We start from the raw sequence: 18,940 nt of genomic DNA on the forward strand, positions 1-18,940 counted from the left end.
TCGCCTTTTTGTAGGCCAACATTCAGCACCGTATAACATCGTCGGGCGAATTGTTGTCCTATAGAACTTGCCTTTTAACTTTTGTGGCACCCTTTTGTCACAAAGAATGCCAGAAGCTTGACGCCATTTCAACTAGCCAGCTGAAATTCTATGCTTAACATCTTCATCAATGTCGCCATCCTTTTGTAGCACTGATCCTAAATACCGAAAAGTATGCTTCTGGGCCACCGCTTGCCCATCTAGACTAACGTCTCCCCCCTCATGGCTAGTCGCGCTGAAATCACATATCATGTACTCGGTCTTGGTCCTACTAAGTCTAAACCCTTTCGACTCTAACGTGCGTCTCCAAAGCTCTAACTTTCTATTAACCTATGTCCTACTCTCGTCAACTAGCACAACATCATCAGCAAAAAGCATACACCAAAGGATCTCACCTTGTATATCCCTTGTGACCTCATCCAGCACTAAAGATAGACTTTTTTCCCCAGTGAATTGCAAGCCGCCTCATTTATTCATGATAAAGATAGACTTTTGAAAGGGCACATGTATGAGAAAAAAATGGGGAACAAATTTCTCCAATTCCTGTAAAAACTTGCATTCGGAGAATAATAATCTAAAACGAATTAAGTTATGATCCAGGATGGCAGATATATTCATTGCATATTGTATTGGGCATCATGGGGTGGAAAGCATTCAACTACTACTTGCCTTTGCAGCTAGCTCAAGCCCACTTAATTGTTGTCTTTTACATGGCTCTCTATCCACAACAATAAATATGTTGCTCAAGTCCATAGCAGTTGTACTGACTCTCCTTGGACTTTCAGTAAGTACCCAGTCTGATCCCCGAGGGAACCATGTGGAGTAGCAAGCATTAGGTAAAGGTATCCCATGTTGGCAGCTCACTACTGCTACTGTGTGTGTACCCAGCTCATCTTAAGCCTTGTAAGGCCCCCTCATCTCATGCGCTACAAACCTGTAACGATTTTACCATTCTCCAGTGTTGCTTGCAGATGTTTTCCAGAATGCTTCTCCTCACCCTCCATGCTTTAAAGAGCTACCGTACCTGCCAGAAATAAACAATTTTTGCTGAGAAAATGGCCACACATGATAAGCAATCTAGCATCATATGTGCAGCTTAACAGCCAAGCCCAAGCACTGTCATTAGAATAGACCCCAATGGTTAGAACATGGTACCAAAACCAAACACTGCAAAAAGCAGACCACAATTTCACCTAACCCTGTATTTGGTCTTTGGAGGCACCCAATTAGTTATATCATACGCTGGAGCTGCACAAGGCAAAAGAACCCACTCACTATTAGCACCAAATAGAGTCCACCATCTGAAGACACCACCAAACCAAATTGATGCACAAATATTGTCTTCCATTTAACAAGATGAGGTATATGCATCATACTGAATAATCATGTTGGTACAACTGATTTTGTTATTTAAAACAGAAGCCACGGCAAATAATTGATGATCAGTTTAGAAAGGACTGCAGACATTGGTGGCACCACTATGTTGGAAAAGATGCCTTCCTCTCACCGTACCCTCTGAAATAGTTATTGTAAAATATTTGACTTTGATGCATGTATACTTTTTGCACTAATTAGTTAGAAAAATGTTTGAGTGACGGTAGGGCTTCAGCTTCATCTCCATATACATACCAAACACTCCAAGACTGCTTCCCTTGGTATGAATGGCCCAAGGGTCAGTGTTCAGGTATCAGGTTACTTGATTAGCAATGAACCTGGACCACTTGGCCTAGAGAGCGCACAATAAAAGAGGGAGCTATGCACTGCACCACAGTTTTCTGAAGAAGAATGAAGCCAGAAGCCAATCCCAAGATGACGATTCTCAGTTCTCCTGTTGGATTGAGGAGCATCATCAACTCCCTAGTTGCCTTCTCCATCATTGTTAGCTCCGTCACCTTATTGTTCTACCAAGGCCAGGAAGGGCAGGTGCCAATGGTGATCGAGCATGAACACCCAAAAATGCAGGTGCAGATGGCGGCTGAGCACCATGAACAACTGAGAGTGACGGAAGCACCTGTGCCGTTGACAGCTGAGCTCCCAGATGCCAGAAAGGAGGAATGCAATTGGTCGACAGGACGGTGGGTGTATGACAATTTGTCCCGGCCATTGTACTCTGGACTCAAGTGCTCCTTCATCTTCCCTGAGTTGTCATGCGACAAATATGGCAGGAAGGATGTCATGTACCAGCACTGGAGATGGCAACCTTATGGATGCGACCTTCCTAGGTATGATCATAACAGATTTCCCCAGTTTGGGAGTATTTCTAGCTCAGTTTTGTTCATGTCATTGTCAAAACAGCAATTAAAAAGAAAAATCTGGAGGTGAAGTATAGTATTACAGCAACAAGATGTGTCAAAATCAGAGAGTTGTGATTCTTTAAAGTAGATGTTTGTGTTTTATGCAAGGAAGCAGGGAAACATTCACTTCATTTGTAGGTGAAATAGAAAACACAGGATAGAAACTGCTGAGAGGAAAAAAAATAATTGATACTCTTAAGATAGGAAAATTGATCTGATTGTGGTGGTTAGATAATTAACTAACAGTGAAAACCCACTGGGGAGGAAAAATCCCATCTTGTTTTAAATTGTTCAATTTCATGTGCTTGAAAAGTCTAGAAAGGAGATCATATCTTGCATAAAATTCAGCCATTGATAAAAGCTTAAAATGCATGGTGTATATGAAACCATGCCTGGATTTTTGCTATGTCAACAGATTCAATGCCACCAGACTGCTTGAAAAGCTGAGAAACAAGAGATTGGTGTTTGTGGGCGACTCACTCAACAGGAACCAATGGGTTTCCCTGGTGTGCATGGTGGAGGCTTCTATACCTGACAACAGGCTCAAGATGCGTGTTTTCAATGGCTCACTCATCTCCTTCAAGGCATTTGTATGTTTTTTCCTTCATAAATCTACAGGCTACTATAAAATCCAATGATTTCCATCAGCCAATTTGAGAAACCATTATTCATTTATTATTTTAGGAATACAATGCGACAGTAGACTTCTACTGGTCGCCGCTGCTGGTGGAGTCCAACAGTGATGACCCCATTGTCCACCGTGTGGAGTACAGGATCATAAGGGCAGACAGAATCGAGAAGCATGCTAATGCCTGGAGGGATGCTGACATCATTATCTTCAATTCTTACGTGTGGTGGAGGAAGCATAAGGCTGACATGAGGATGAAGGTCATGTAAGTTCATTCGTTTCCCCTTTCCTAGTTCCTACTCATACCTAGGTAAGGTGATGTGAGGTAATGTAACTTTATACTATCACATTACCGATTTCACATAGTTTTAAAGTTTCCAGAACTGAGAAAAATACATCTCTGTTTTGAGCAGGTATGGTTCATTTGAGAATGGTGATGCAAGGTTAGAGGAAGTAGAAATGGTGGATGGTTTCGAGATAGCTCTCAAGAAATTAACCGAGTGGCTGAGTGAGAACATCGATAAGAACAAGACTAGAATCTTTTTCGCGGGATCATCACCAACACATTCCTGGTGAGTTCAATAGAAAGCACTACTCATGCATATATCTTGTGCCAAGACATGTAAAACAGTAGTACAATACCAGCATGCCCATGAAAGATTGTGTGTTTCTCAGGGCTAGCAACTGGGGTGGAGTGGACAGGAACAAATGCCTTAATGAGACAGAACCGATCTACAAAGTTGGATATAAAGAGGCAGATTACAGTATGATGGAGAAGGCGATGTCATATTTTGGGACGCTGGAGCAGAAGGGCATACGCGTCGATATACTGAATATCACCGAGTTGTCTGACTACCGTAAGGACGGGCACCCGACGGTGTTCAGGAAACAATTCGCCCCTCTGACAAAGGAACAGATGGCGAGCCCAGCCAGCTACGCGGATTGCACGCACTGGTGCCTCCCGGGTGTTCCTGATGTCTGGAACGAGTTCTTGTACGGCTACCTCATGTACAAATGACCAACTACGCCAGTCAGAGTACGTACATATATGAATATATGAAGTGCAAATGGCATAATCCGTCTAGATTAAAAGTAGATTGCTTTGTTTCAGAGAAATTAAAGGTCCAAAATTCATACAGTTAGTTACATGTGAAGAGAGAGGACTCAAATTAGTGCGTATCAGATTCAAACCAGTTGTTTGCTTACGACAGGCAGACAGAGCAACATACAGTAATTCTGAAGACTCCACACAAAATCTGCCTTGCAAAGAAACAAGTTACGAATTAATAGGTATCCTAGATGTATAGTCCCGACATTATTGCCTCACTGAAGCTAGGCAAGCACCTAGCAGGAAGTAGTTGCCTCAACCACCATCACTAATCACTAATCAGTAGCAGAGGCTAGGCAGAATTCATTCAGACCTGGCGCAAGCAGTAAAGCAAGCTAAAAAAAAACACCACGTTTCAGCATTGGAATGAACGAAAATGGAACCTGAGCAGCAGCAGCAGCCCCCAGCGGAGGTAGATCGAGCCTGGACGCCATCGCCGCGTGCAGCACAACCGCCGTCGCAGCCCACCTCCAGACTCGATGGCTAGCTGCTCAAACTTAACAGATCAACAAGGGAAGGTTTCTACCGGCCATGGCCGCTGCTTTGGAAAGCCTGGTTATCCGCCGCCGCCGTTGATGAGTTGGTCGACGGAGAGCAAAGAGGAGAGACGACATGGCATGGCCCATGGGAGGGAAGGAGGCCCAGTGGGCCGGCTAACCCATGTCATAAGTACAAGGCCTAACCAAACAATATCGAATCCCATCCACACAAATTAAATACACAATTGCTTTTTTTCGCATAAAAGATATGAATTCTGACGTCATAGCTGTTGACAATGATGATTTATTTAACTCTTTAAATATAAAATTGCTAACAGGGCTGATCTGACACTTTTTATACATACGAGGTCAATGGGAATATATAGCAGCCCCTTAATTAGCTTGTTATATATATATATATAATGCCTTTTCCAGTCGTCGTTGCTTGGAGGTTGGTACCACTAAAACTAAGCTAGCAGCCTTAATATATAGTTTGCTTATTGGTTATTGGCAAATAGCAAGCATGCACTTTTCTATAGTTCTTGGTTGGAGAAGAGAGGGATTACTTTGTAAAAGACACTGAAAAAAAGGGGGATTTTCCCCTCCTGCATGCTCTTTCTAAAAAAAGAGAGACTGATTGCAGACTGGCCAGAGGCGGCTTCAGCTATGTTAGTAGTAGTAGTCAAATAACGAGCACAAGAGCAGCAGGTAGATTGATGTTGATGTAAAATAAAAACGCCGACGGCTTGCATTGTAACCCATGTCCACGGCGAGGAAAAGTTTGTGGAAACTGGATTTCCATATGGACCATGACCTAGGGCTGCTACAAAAAGTACACTACTAGAAAACAAGCCTTAGATCCACCCCAAAAGTATCAGTATCAAGATGAACCGGTACCTATAGTAGCATAGGTACCGGTTCATCTCCATACCGGTACTTTTGGGGTGGATGGAATCTTTGAATGGGCCTTAGGCACCGGTTGGTATTATCAACCGGTACCTAAGTCTCTCCATAGGTACCGGGTGGTAATTTTTATATTAGTACCGGGTGGTACCATCAACCGGTACCTATAGACGAGCCTTCGGTACCGGTTGGTATTAACAACCGGTACCTTAGGAGCCTTTGGTACCGGTTGGTAACACAAACCGGTACCTTAGGCTCATACATGGGTTACTTTAAAAGGAATATATCTCCTTCTCAATCAGAACAACTGTGTAGCTGAGATGGTAAAGGGGCAGCGTGCGAGGCTAGATGTCGTGGGTTCAAATCCCAGCGAAAGAATATTTTGTCTCATTTTGGAGGCCTTAGGTACCAGTTATTTTACCCGGTACCAAAGGCTCGAGCCATTGGTACCACTTTCGGGGTACCGGTTCAAGAAACCGGTACCAAAGGGCAATCTCAACCGGTGCCTATGGCACTTTTTCTAGTAGTGGTAGGATGAGTAAAAATACAAGTGCAACTAGCAAATAGATGTTGATGTATGACGACGTAGTATATGTATAGCCAATTATACTTGTGTGTTGTTAGCAGATACGTAAGAGAATTGTGCATCTTTGTATATATTATTAAGGAAGAACGCTTGAAAACATGCAGCAGAAGCAGCAGCTGTTTTTTCAGGTCACACTCCGACCCTAATTTGGTTTGAGCTAGCAGCAGCAGCAGCAGCCTAATTAGTATTGTCATTACACTGCAACTGATATTTTTAAATGAAGACAAGTATCTGTCAGGGACAGATCCAGATAGATGCTGATGCTGATGGACTCATCAATCGGACGACCACGTGTCCATTCCCACGGCGCTGCCTAGCTTATTATTAGCTGGTTTTCTTTGCTAGCTTTCCATGACGCTGCTGTTTGCCGCTGCTGATTTTAATTTATTATTTGGCCTGATTTTGATTTTGATTTGGATTTGATTGCCTCCGTCTACCGTACCGCCGGGCACTCACCTACATACAAAATTAAACAGTGATGGATCGGATTCTCTATAGATGCATGGCTGGATGGATCGATCATCGATGCGGCGCCGCCCGTAGCATGCATACAGCAATGACCATGTTAGTTGTTGTCCAATGCAAATTGCTTAGTAATTAGCACCTAATAATGCATGATCCATCACATGCATGCAGAATAAGCTTCTGTATATCTATCTATGATCTATCTATATGTAAGCTCGCCTGGACTGTAATAATAATATTCTCTCGCATGGATTGCATGTTCGGATGTTCCATTGTATTATTGATTGATCAACCAGCAGATCTATCAGAGCAGTCCCAGTTGCTTGAAAATAAACAAGGTGTGTGCAAGTCTGCTAGACCTCCGGGTCTTAAACTTGGCTCGAGCAGTCTTTCAGCTCCCCCAACTTTCAAAATTTAAGTATACATTCGGATTCTTAAACTTGTCAATCGTATCGAGTGAGATCCAAATCACACTTGCTTATGCTAAATTGAAAGTTATATAATTTACTCAAATATATAAAATTATGCACAAAATATATACACAAAAAATTATAACAAATTTACTAGTACAAATACGTTCAGATACAAAATATCTGTATAAAATTTTGTAGGAAAAATGAAACTTATATGACAAAATTTGTAACCAATTAGAAAACAGAAAATAATAAATTTTGGAGGAAACATTGGAAAAATAAGTATTTTGACATAAAGTTTTCAAACAAAATTTTGGACAAACTTTGAGTGCAGCGTAAAAAATCAAAAATAAAATTTGGGCCCATGTGAAAGCTCCCACATCAGCAGAAAATACTTCAGCTTTATAACTTAAGAATGGTAATTTGGACTTCATGTGACATAATTAGTAAGTTTGTAGGTCTGAATGTGCAGTTTGGAAGGTTGAGGACCTAGATGACACTACGAACCAAGTTCAAGCATTTCACTGTGTGTAAAGATAACTGATGTACTTATATATTTGGGCCTGAAAATACACGGTGGCAAATTTCGTATATTTGATCACTGCCATTTAGCGAAACTAATCATAATAAAATTTCTCATATATTTAAGGATGCTTGCACACTGTACATATTGTTTTCTTTTGAAAGACTGAACAAATTGGTTTTTGTATTTACAAAATGCAATATATACTCATTGGGATTGCAAAGAAAAAGCCGGTTTATATATTGGTAATGACTTCAAACCGGCCTGCCGTAATTTAATTCATTTGCACGGCCGGCTCTATCTAGCCACGCGCTGTGTTTGGCTCACCTCATACTAATTATCCCCCAACATCTCCTATCTCTTTACCCGACGGTCCTCTGCATCTCCACTCTCCCCCGCCGGCCATCCCATTCCCATCCCCTACCCAACTTGCCGACCTTCACTCCCCAATGGAGCTGTTCTTCTTCTCGCCTCCAGCCCCCTAATTTTCGGTGCTCCGCCCACAGCGCGAGGGCTCGCGGAGGCGCGGAGCCACCCCTGCCCTCCCCTCCCACACCACCCTCCCCTCCCCCTCTCCTGATGGAGGATCTGCGGCAGGGGGGGCATGGATCCGCGGTGCGGCACGACGGAGCGGATGCTGGGCCGCGGTGCGGGAGCCGGCGGCCGTGGAGAGCGGCACGGAGCAAGGGGCCGCGGGCGGCGGCGTGGATCCCCGGCGACCATGGCGATGGCAGGGCGTGACACGAAGGCATAGATGAAGGGCCGCGGTGCGGAGCTGGGGATCGTGGCTTGGAGCTAGGGGCCGCGGCGGAGGAACGGATCCCCGGCGAGCACGGCAATGGCAAGGCGCGGCACGAAGGCGCGGATGCAGGGACAAGTCACAAGCGTTGAAGTTTTCATCCCAACAAGCAGCGAAGAGCATGACGAATATTTTCACTAGGTGCGTAAGAATTTCTCCCCCATTTTTTCTAGGTCATTTCCCTAAAAAAACAGTTATATGTTCCAATTCTGCCACCAATATAGCAGCTCCGTGTAGATCGTGATGTTGATTTTGGGGTCTTAAACAGTAACTAGGAGTGAAGAGTTCAATCAGATGTGTTGCTATTCTGCTTAAGATCATCTCCCATGAAATTTGATGCAAATCCATTGAGTCAACATAAATATGATATGACAAAGTACTAGATCAGTTTTTACATTACACATATTTCATAATTTGTAGAACCATAGAACTAGATCCTATAGCATAGCAATTAGTACCATAGTTTGTAGGACCAAATCTGTTTTTAATATATTTTTCATGTTTCTCGTCCAGGCAATCCTACTATTTTGAACTAGACAATTTTACTATTTCAATTAGGTGATTCTACTACTTTATGCTGCTAATTGTAGAAGTTCCAGGCATAGTGGCAAGAGGTTGCTTTCAAACGATCAGGTGAGGGTGAGATTGTGCACCGTGCTATTTTCGAGATGATTTTGCTTCATGCGGTGATTTTGCTCAGCCCTTTGCACAAATTCATTGCCATCCTATAGCTTGATTTTCTTTTTAATGTTTTAGATGCAGTGGAGAGAAAAAAAATCAGAGAGCATTTGGGAGGTGATGTCCATGAAGGTGCAGCCAGCAGAGAGATTTGGGTCTGCCCCCAAAACTTCAGGTCTTCCTGGAGTCTGCCATTCCAGTTGCCATGGAGGTCGGCTCCTATGGTGAGATGTCTAATGCACCTCTGCAACGGTTGACACCAATCATGTCTTTCTTTTGTCTAGTCATTTTATTTCATTTTTTATGTTCTCTTAAGAATATGTGATTTGGCCATTAAAACTTTTGCTAAATCATCAAGTAAATTGTTAATTTCAGTTTCACATTTTTGCATTCTAATTCTAGCATTTTTCAATGTTCGTACTCATTATTTATTGGGTTTCATGTAGTCAACTTATGCTAAATGAATATGCAAATTATTCATTTTGGTTCAGCATTTTTTAGGAAATGCATTTTGAGATATCACTGTCAAAATTTGGAGCACCTTCTCTTTAATCCTTATGTGTGCTCAGGCGTTTTTGAGATAGTTTTTTTTGTTGCTATCAAATGGATGTATGCTATCATTTGGATGGATAAAAGTTTGGTTGTCATTTTTTTTTTGCTACCAGTAGGACATATGCTATCATTTTTTTGCAAAGTTGAGTAGCACTGGTTGACTAGCTCATCTAGCTCAGGTCCTAGAAAAATCCACCAAGTGGCTTATGATTTTCGGACCAGAAACGAGGAGCTGTCCTTTATTTTTGCTCGCTAGAATCCTGTATCCCCGGTAGTAGTGATCGGACTTTAGGGGCTAGTCAACCAGATGTCATTTTCATGCTATAGTGATGCAACTGTTGGTTACATTTTTTTATCATGGCTTGCTTGCTTTTGGCCGTGAATTCAATAATTATTTATTTTATTCATCATAATGAATTTAAGCTTATGTGCTTTTGTTCATCTCATTTGACCTTTTACTAGTATTTTCTGTAGATGTAGGCCTACAGCTTGACTTTTTGTTAGAAAAATTGAACAGCAACGAATATCTTTCCGTTGCATTTTTAATTAGGCAATAACTTGGCTCTAAATCAGGCAATAGTGTGTGACATCCCAGAGTTTTAAGATGCTAATCAAGAAATATTAATTATGATTTCATGCTTAATAAGCAAGAAAAACTCAAATTATGTATTTCTTTTGGAAAATAGTATATGTGTATGTATGAATATGCATGTGTATGTATGTGTATATGAAATTTTGCACATAAAATGACAGGTCAAATGAATCATAGAATTCAAGGTTTTAAACACTCTTTCAAATTTTAAACAAATATGCTTTGAAAATAATTTCTAAAATATAGCTCAAACGAACTTTTGCCCAAAACCAAAGTTATTGGTTTTCAAAAGACGAACAACTTTTGTGTTCAAAGTTTTTCAAGATGCCACACAAAAATGGGAGAAAAATTTGAATTTCGAAGCATATAGTACCTTTTCAAATGTACTCAAGTTTCAAATTTTATCTTTCAAATGAACTTTTTCCTAAAACGAAAGTTGTAGGTATCGAAATTTTAAGCAAGTTTGATATTCAAAAGTTTTTCATTTGACCTTTGGAATAGGGAGAAAAATAGAGTTTACGAACTGGAGTTTTGAACTTCGAGTTAATCACGAGACTGCCATCAACTCCATCTCCTTCTCTGCTCACGTCGTTCGTCGCCGGCACCACCACGCGTCGCCTCGTCGAGCCGTCTCGTCGCCGCTTAACCATCCAACAAAGCCAAGTTCATTTTCTACTCTCCGTTTCGCCTCTTCCAAAGCCGAGCCCCCTCCTCCCCATCGCTCAGCGCGCCGCAGGCGCCATTGCCGTCGTTCTGCTCCCATGGAGACCCCTCCTCCGCTCGTCCTCGCCCCCCAACCAAACCCCTAGCGAGCTTCTTCTCGACGTTCTGCAGCTCCTCGGCCTGGCCATCGCCACCCAGACCCACTGGAACGCCGCCGCCGCGAGCCATGGCCGCCGCCCCTTAGCAGCTCGCCGTGGCGCCACCCGTCCGCTCACCCATGGCCCAAATCGAGTACCCCAATACCTTCCTAGCCTCTCTGTGAAGCTTCTCAGCCCAGCCAAGCCGCCTTCCCCTCGTCGGTGTGGCGCAGCCGCGACACAGGGCCGCCGCTGGCCGCCGGCGCCCGCGGACAGGCCGCCACATGCCACCTCAGCCCCCATTGAGACCATCTACAGGTGCGGTTCGAACTCCTCTCCCTTTTCCCCAACTTTCCCCTCGCCGCCGGGGCCGAACCTCGCTGGAAACGGCGCCGTTAGACCCTCCCCTATTCTCAGTTCGTCCAGGGACCTCGGGTTAAAAGAAATGAAAGTTCAGGGGTTAGAGTGAAAAATGACATGAACACTATTGAATCCAAATTAGTGAAATTTGAAAGTGCCTATAAATTCGTAGAAAAATCATAAAAATGCAAACAAAAATGTTTTGGAATCCTTAGATAAAAACCTACAACTTTTGTTACATCCACTTTTGCATTTGACCAATATTTGTATCTCTATATTAAATATTAGTTTAATCCATATTTGTATGTATCTCAAGTTCTGCCCATGATCTGTATCTGATTTTTGTACAATATGCTACACCCTAGATGAATAGCTTACTGTAAAAATTTGAGGATGTTTTGACAAATATAGATATATGTTTCATTAGATCTTGGTTTATGCCTATGTTAAATAGAATTAAATTCACAGGGTTCTAAATTAGTTTTCTTGAGCTGAAATTTTTAAAACAACCTTACAATTATTTCTATATGCTACAGAAAAATTTTGGTAATTTTTTGTAATGTATAACTAGTCCTTTTGTTTTATTCATGAATAAACTTTGTAAATCGAAAGCTCTAGTTTCCTTTATTAGAAAAATCTCATATTTTTACTAGAGCTTGGTTTTCAGTACATGATAATTCTTGTAAAATTTTAGCCACTGAAAATTGGTAGTTTACTCTGTATATTTTTAGTTAGATATATGCCTAGAAAAAGAATCTTAATTCTCATGCTTGCTGTGTAGCTCTTTTAATCCTGAAAAATTTACCTCAAGCTCATCTTAAGGAATCCAATCCCCAGTTAAAAGATCATTACCAGAACTTCCATTCCCTAGCCCGGAGAATTATTTTTGGGTAGAAATGCTTTTTATGTACTAATATAAAAGAAAAGCAACACACCCAGCTCTTTTATGAGTTAGTATAGATAAAATTACTACTCTATAAATGATTGCCCAGGAGATGTTAATTAAGAAGTTCACATCCAAACTCACATCATGTTGGACTACAACTTTATCGTGAAGGAAAAATAATAACATCTACATTGTTGAGCAACTCGAAACTATGCATTCATACATATGCATTGTTGCATTTCATTTAGGTACGATAAATGTACCACGTGAAGGATGTGATGTTGAAGCTGAGCCAGAAGACGGTGAATGGTGGACACGTTTAGAAGATGGACGGATGGGTCCCGATGTGCACGACCGAAGAAAGATGTTCGCCGAGCGAGTTTTCTCTAACTAACACTGACCTAGTGTTATTTCCAGGCAAGCCCCGGAGTATATACTATCTATTTTAAATTTATGCAACTTATTAGTGTTTCTATCTACTTGCGCATTTAAGTTTACAGGAGTTGCTTGGAACCTTAGCTGCATAATCCTAGGCACCTATGCTTGAACACTAGTATGGGTAGGTCGATAGATGGCTAGGCTAATGGTTCGGTAGAAGTCGAGTGATTTTCTGTCACTCGCGAGAACTATAGGAGTTGAATGTCTATTACATACTACAACTATAAGGCTCACGGGCGGGGTTGTGGTACTTGTGATACCCCGTCTGTTTAGTGAAAATGGATAAGGCCGCAGTGTGTGTGGTAGTGGTGGTTAAGCTTTTGAACGTACTAACCACATGCCGAGAAATATGGTAATCGGTAAGCTTAAGTACCTGATCGGCCTGGCGAGTGGGCTTTACTCTCACCCTCTTTGAACGTTGTTCTCATGCGGCCACATGCGGGTGCAAGGAGGCTCACGACCCAACGTACAGTGGCGTGTATTCTTGTACTCGAAGTGGGTGACCCTGATCCACAACCCGGAAAGAAAGGGGAAAAGTCGTGTGGGTGACTTGGTTCCCATACGTGTGTGTTAGGTCTGCCTGGCCAGGTTAACAAATTCGATTCGAATCGTCCGCTTCTCACGGTTTGGGGCTGCTTAACCCTTTTACCACATAGAGTAAGAAGTGAAAGATGATGATGATGATGAATATGGTTGGTTGGAAGATGAAAGATAATCGTTTCCCACCATGTATGCTATTGGATAGATGCTCAACTAGAATGGTTAATTGAACTAGAATTTGGAACTAAAACCTGAAATTAAGGATCTACTCTTTATTGCTTTTCGGCAAACAAACTCCTCAAGCCAAAAGCCTTGCATGTCTAGATAAAGGGCTAAGTATACCCTTAGTCGGGTAAGCCTTGTTGAGTATTAGTATACTCAGCATTGCTTGTGGCTTGTTTCAGGTGGTACATTTGAGGATGGATGACGTCATGTACGGGCTTCATCATGACGTCTTGTTCGTCGCTAGACTATCGTTCGTTTTCCGCCACTCTCGAACTCTGTTATACTTTTATGATTTCAAACTCGGTTTGTAATAATAATAATTCAGTTTTATACTCTGTACTGTAAAATTTGTGGAATGTTACATTCTCTGGACTGCTTGTCGATCCTGTTTCAAGTGGTTTAAATCGGGATTTTACCCGACAAGCACTGCCAGATTACTCCGTTTTAAGTGCCGTTGTTAACCCTGATGTCGTGATGATGGTTAGAGCACCCTAGGATATTTAGGCGGGACTGAATTGAACTAGAATTTGGAAGCTAAAACCTGAAATTAAGGATCTACTCTTTATTGCTTTTCGGCAAACAAACTCCTCAAGCCAAAAGCCTTGCATGTCTAGATAAAGGGCTAAGTATACCCTTAGTCGGGTAAGCCTTGCTGAGTATTAGTATACTCACATTGCTTGTGGCTTTGTTTTCAGGTGGTACATTTGAGGATGGATGACGTCATGTACGGGCTTCATCATGACGTCTTATTTCGTCGCTAGACTATCGTTCGTTTTCCGCCACTCTCGAACTCTGTTATACTTTATGATTTCAACTCTGTTTGTAATAATAATAATTCAGTTTTATACTCTGTACTGTAAAATTTGTGGAATGTTACATTATCTGGACTGCTTTGTCGATCCTGTTTCAAGTGGTTTAATCTGGATTTTACCCGACAGCACTGCCAGATTACTCCGTTTTAAGTGCGTGTTAACCCTGATTGTCGTTTTGATGATGGTTAGCGCACTTAAGCCGGATTAATTTAGGCGGGACTGCCACATAGTGTAGGAGGAATTAGGCAATAATATTGTCCTATGCAGGCAATAATAAGCAATTGAAGAAATTTAGGCAGTAATGTTGATTCCCCAAAAAATTGTCCTATATAGGCAATAATATTGGTTCCCAATAAGCAATAATATAGTTCTATCTAGGCATAAAATATATTTCATTAAGTAATTTTATTTGAGTATCTTACAATTTATTTTTATGGCTGCCTTCATTAAATAGTTGATATAACTACTAGCAATGCTAAGACAAGCAATAATTCTTCAGCCTACTAATTAGGGAATGTTCTTTTTAACCTCCATTACTTACATAGTTAAATGTTCTCTAATTTGTTTGTTTTTTTGCATTACATTGCAGGCGACTAGAGTATTGAACATGAATGCAGACTGGAAGGTATTTTGAGTAGTTAGAAGTAAATTTATTTAGCAATTGGAGAACACATATTTGAGTACATTTTGCGGTTCTAATCCGTGATAAGATTGTAAAAGAATGCTTACTAATCCAATGCTTCGTTATTTAGATCAAGGATGGATTTGAGGAGGGGCAAGGACCTTTTGGTGACTGTCCAGTCAGCCATGGGAGAGGAGCAGATCTGTGAGCTGAAGGACATTGAACCCAAGTAAATTCTCTAGAGAAGACCAGTTTTGGAACAGAGGGACCAACTATATCTCAAAACTTGCACCCAAGTAAATTCTCAACTAGCTGCACAAATTGATGGCCAGGTTTGATTTATTTTCTAATGTTTCTGATGTGATGCAGTGGGGAGCGGAAATCAGAGAGCCCTGGCAAGGCTGTGCACGGGAAGGTGAGGTCATCTGTTGCCTTTCTTTGTTTTGATTTCGCATCTTTTTGTCTTTTTGTTTTGAGTTGTATAATTTTCACCTGAAGCGTATAAGCGTATAAGTTTATTGGTTCACCGTTTGGTGTATCGTGATATGATGTAGGCAATTTAGTACTATCGTGGTACATTGGTATTGCTAACACTTTTTCTGAAGCTTAGTAGTTTATTTTTGTACATCGTTGCTGCTAGCGTTTTTTTAATTGAAGCTAAGCAGTTTATTGGCTACCCCTTGCCAATTCAGTAATACGATATAGGCAATTTAGTAATATCGTTGTGCATTACTGTTGGTAGCATTTTTTAGCAATTTATTGTTCACTCTTGACAATTTGGTAATTTAATGTAGGCAATTTAGAAATATCACTGTTAGTACTATTTTGTTAATTACTTTTGCAGATGAAGGCAACTGCAGCTTAACTTTTATCATGTACAATTAAACAACGATGAGATCAGATTTCAAGTGGATGTGCTGTCTACGAAGTAAAATTCTACTTTTGCAGGGATTTCATCTCGATTTGCCCTGTTTTGGTGAAGAAACAATGTTGTTTTGAATCATGTGCAATTGCTTGTACATGTATTCTAGATTGCTGATTTGTTATTATAATATGCTTTCAAATTTTAACAAAAATGCTTCTTACTGTAAAGAGATCGAAAAATATTAAAGTGAGATCTTATTTTAAAGTTTTTGTTGAGGCCAGTTGTAACACCCTGAAATTTTTGGATTTCTGGATGTGATTAAAATTAAAAATAATTCAATAATTTTCTCATAATTTTAAAATTTTGCCAACATTTATTTTCTTTACAGGGAATTTAGTATAAAAAATAATTGGTTGTCTTCTAAATTAAACGAGGTTGTTTTGTTTGTGTTGCATTTCATGCCGTAATGCATTGTTTTATTGTTTGTTGTTCAGTTTGAATTTGAATTCTTGTGTTCAAATTTAAATTTGAATGTGTTTGTTTTTCTCTTGGAAAAAAATGGAAAGCTTTTCCCTCTCACTCTCTTGGTTTCCAGCCCATCCGGCCCACCCCTCCATCTCTCTCTTTTTCTTTCTTTTTCTTTTCTCCCGCAGCCCAGGAAGCCCCGTCGGCCCACTTCCTTCCCCGGCCCAGCGATCCGCCCTACCTTCTCCCTTTTCCCCTCACTGCCGTGTGGGACCCGGCCTTCAGCTCCATCCCCTTCCCCGTGCTCGAATCGGACTCCCGGCCGAGTCCTGCCCCGCCCCGACGTCCGTGCTTGGGCCCGCACTCCAGGGTGCCCCGCCGTCTCTATAAGTAGCACGCGCCTGCGCCCTTGGCCCGCACCAAGCCGCAGCCGCCGTCCTCGCCCCACAAGAAACCCTAGCCGCGCCGCCTTGTGGAGCTCTCGGAGCCCGCCGCCGCGACGCCGTCCCACTGCTTCCCGTCGACGAGTTCGTCGCCCAGTAGCTTCGCGTCGAGGTTGTGAAGCTCGCCAACCCGTTCTTCCTCGCGCTCCCGCTTTTCTCCCCACAGTTTTGCTCATCGGCGTTGCCGCTCCGCCGCTCGCCGCCGTGAGCTCTGTCCGCGCGCCAATACCCCGTGCGGATGCCCTAATCGAGTTCGCCGTGGCGTACTCGTGCTCCCCGTCCAAGTACTGAGCCAAATCGAGCCCGGGGCGTCTAGAACGCCTACTCCGGTGAGCCCCCGGCCAAGCGCCGCCGTCCGCCGGACCTCTGCGCCGCCGGTTGTCGTCCCCTTTAGCCCCAGCCCTTGGATTTAGATCCAACGGTCTAGATCCGTTTCGACCCAAGTCAATCCCAACCTTACCGGTGAACCATGGCATATTTGCAAAAGAACCCCTCAGTTTATTCAAAATCAACCCACGCTCTGGTGTAGTTCAAAAGTATTTACAAAAGAGCCCTTTTATTTATGTTTTAGACCCTGACCTTTTAGGAAATAGGACCTGCCATCCTTAGTGCGTTGTTTTGCAAGCTAGCCCCTGTAGTTTAGGTTTAATTTCATTTTAGTCCCTGTTTTCTTCAAATCTAGCCCCTGGAAGTTCTGTTTCTTCGCAAACAAGTCCCTGGTGCACTATTTTAGCCATAACTTCTTCGTTTTAACTCTGTTTCCATCGATTGTCGCGCTCACGTGATCCTTGCAACGTGTGCGATAGCTTTATGACCTTGTTATCCTCTGTGAGCACAGTTTTCTATGTCTTGCAAATCTTTTCCGCTAGCTCTTAACTCTATAGTTAATCGCAACTAGATCCTTGAAGCATCGTTTGTCCCATAGAATCGCCGTTTTAGTTCCGTTTTCCGCATTTCTTGCGCTCCCGTCATCGTAGCAGCGAGCCTTATCCTTTAGTACGCTCTTTTAAAGTTTTTCTTTTATTTTGGTGTATTGTTCTTAGATGTATCTTTTTGTTTGCTTTGTATGGTTGCTCGTTGATTGCTCCGAGTAGAAGGATCATTGTTCGAAGATTGAAGATCAAGTTTTCCAAGTGAGCAAAAGCTGAAGAGCAGCAAGAGTAGATTTTCGTTGGAGAAAGGCAAGTGACCCTAACCATCTTTCTGTCTATGCTTATTTCCAAGAGTGTTATGATGATTTAATTGGAACATGGAGAACCACCCAAGAAAACAGTACAATCACAATATTATATGGCTCTGGTCTTGGCTGATTAATTAGAGACTCTAGCTTGTGACAATCTTACCGAAAGGGCAAGAGGGGATGCATCGACGGAGTATAGCTCGGTCCTCCTGGGGCAATTGGTATTGTTTAATGGTCCTTTGGCAAGGTACCACCTCATTAGGACAGTGTTATGACTGCTTTGACTTGAAACCTTAGCGGATTGCCATAGGTTAGTGAATCTTTGTAAAGTCCTCGTAGCGTCCCTATGCAATCACACCTCGGAAGTGTGGTATTGTGCCTAGCTAGCACATTACGTGGTTGGGTTCAAAGTTCTTCAGAACTTTTACGCGAATTGTGGTGAAAGTGTACAACCTCTGCAGAGTGTAAAACTGATATATCAGCCGTGCTCACGGTCAAGAGCGGCTTGGACCCTCACATGATTAATAAACTTAAAGATGAATTTAAATCACTTTCTGGTTATTTCTTGTGGCCTTGCTAAGTACCAATCATAAGTGTACTCACCCTTGCTTACTGCTGCTCAGAAGGAGAAAGTTGTGGTGATTTTTTTTTGAAGATGTTGCTGAGTTCTAGGCGTACGCAACCCCCAGTCGATTGCCTGTGAAGTTTGGAGTCTTCGTTTTCAGGATAAGCTGTATAACTCTGATAATCTTTTATTTGTGTTTTTTTTCTCTTTTACGTGATACTGTTACTGATTATTCACTTATGATGTTTCTATATGTATGAAACTTGATCCTGGCATACATATAGCTATGCATTTGGTTTTGTCATTAAAACCGTGTGTGACACCAGCACAATGCTACCATCCGATTTGAATTTTGTTGCTTAGATGTAAAACTACGCCTTTTTTAACTTGGACATTGTTTCTCTAGTGGGAATCTTTTTTGGGTCCACTGATGGAGTAGTATGTGCTGTTGCGGATTCCAAAAATGGTGCGGCCGCACGCTGTAAATTAGCAGCCTCCTTATACTCCCTCCATTCAGTTTTGATAGATATATTTCCATATGACACAATGACCAAGGGCACCACAAGTGTGCTTATCAATCTAATAAATGCCACAGACTTTTTTGTTGGTCATCTAATGTTTTAACTAGGAACTCCTTGTAACTAGTGCTATTTATTGCCAATACCATGCTAATAGTAAAT

General features: G+C 41.9%; 1 protein-coding gene and 2 long non-coding RNA genes across 3 annotated transcripts; 2 read left to right on the forward strand and 1 right to left on the reverse strand.

Moving 5' to 3' along the window:
- Positions 1–559: 559 nt before the first annotated feature.
- Positions 560–4,837, reverse strand: LOC120696509. Its single transcript, XR_005684204.1, has 2 exons — positions 4,453–4,837; positions 560–1,063 (listed from the first exon to the last, which is right to left on the reverse strand). It is a non-coding gene; the product is annotated as an uncharacterized LOC120696509 (long non-coding RNA).
- LOC120696505 (protein trichome birefringence-like 34) lies at positions 1,648–4,033 on the forward strand. The gene is made up of 5 exons (XM_039979438.1): positions 1,648–2,261; positions 2,749–2,923; positions 3,018–3,226; positions 3,375–3,533; positions 3,637–4,033. The coding sequence occupies exons 1-5, from the start codon at positions 1,825–1,827 to the stop codon at positions 3,977–3,979; spliced, it is 1,323 nt and encodes a 440-aa protein (XP_039835372.1). The 5' UTR covers positions 1,648–1,824; the 3' UTR covers positions 3,980–4,033.
- A 9,797-nt stretch (positions 4,838–14,634) lies between the features above and the next one.
- Positions 14,635–15,291, forward strand: LOC120700502. Its single transcript, XR_005685925.1, has 3 exons — positions 14,635–14,745; positions 14,873–15,038; positions 15,112–15,291. It is a non-coding gene; the product is annotated as an uncharacterized LOC120700502 (long non-coding RNA).
- The last annotated feature ends 3,649 nt before the right edge of the window (positions 15,292–18,940 follow it).

The sequence above is a fragment of the Panicum virgatum genome, chromosome 3K (genome assembly GCF_016808335.1).
Source record: "Panicum virgatum strain AP13 chromosome 3K, P.virgatum_v5, whole genome shotgun sequence".
Taxonomy (NCBI): domain Eukaryota; kingdom Viridiplantae; phylum Streptophyta; class Magnoliopsida; order Poales; family Poaceae; genus Panicum; species Panicum virgatum.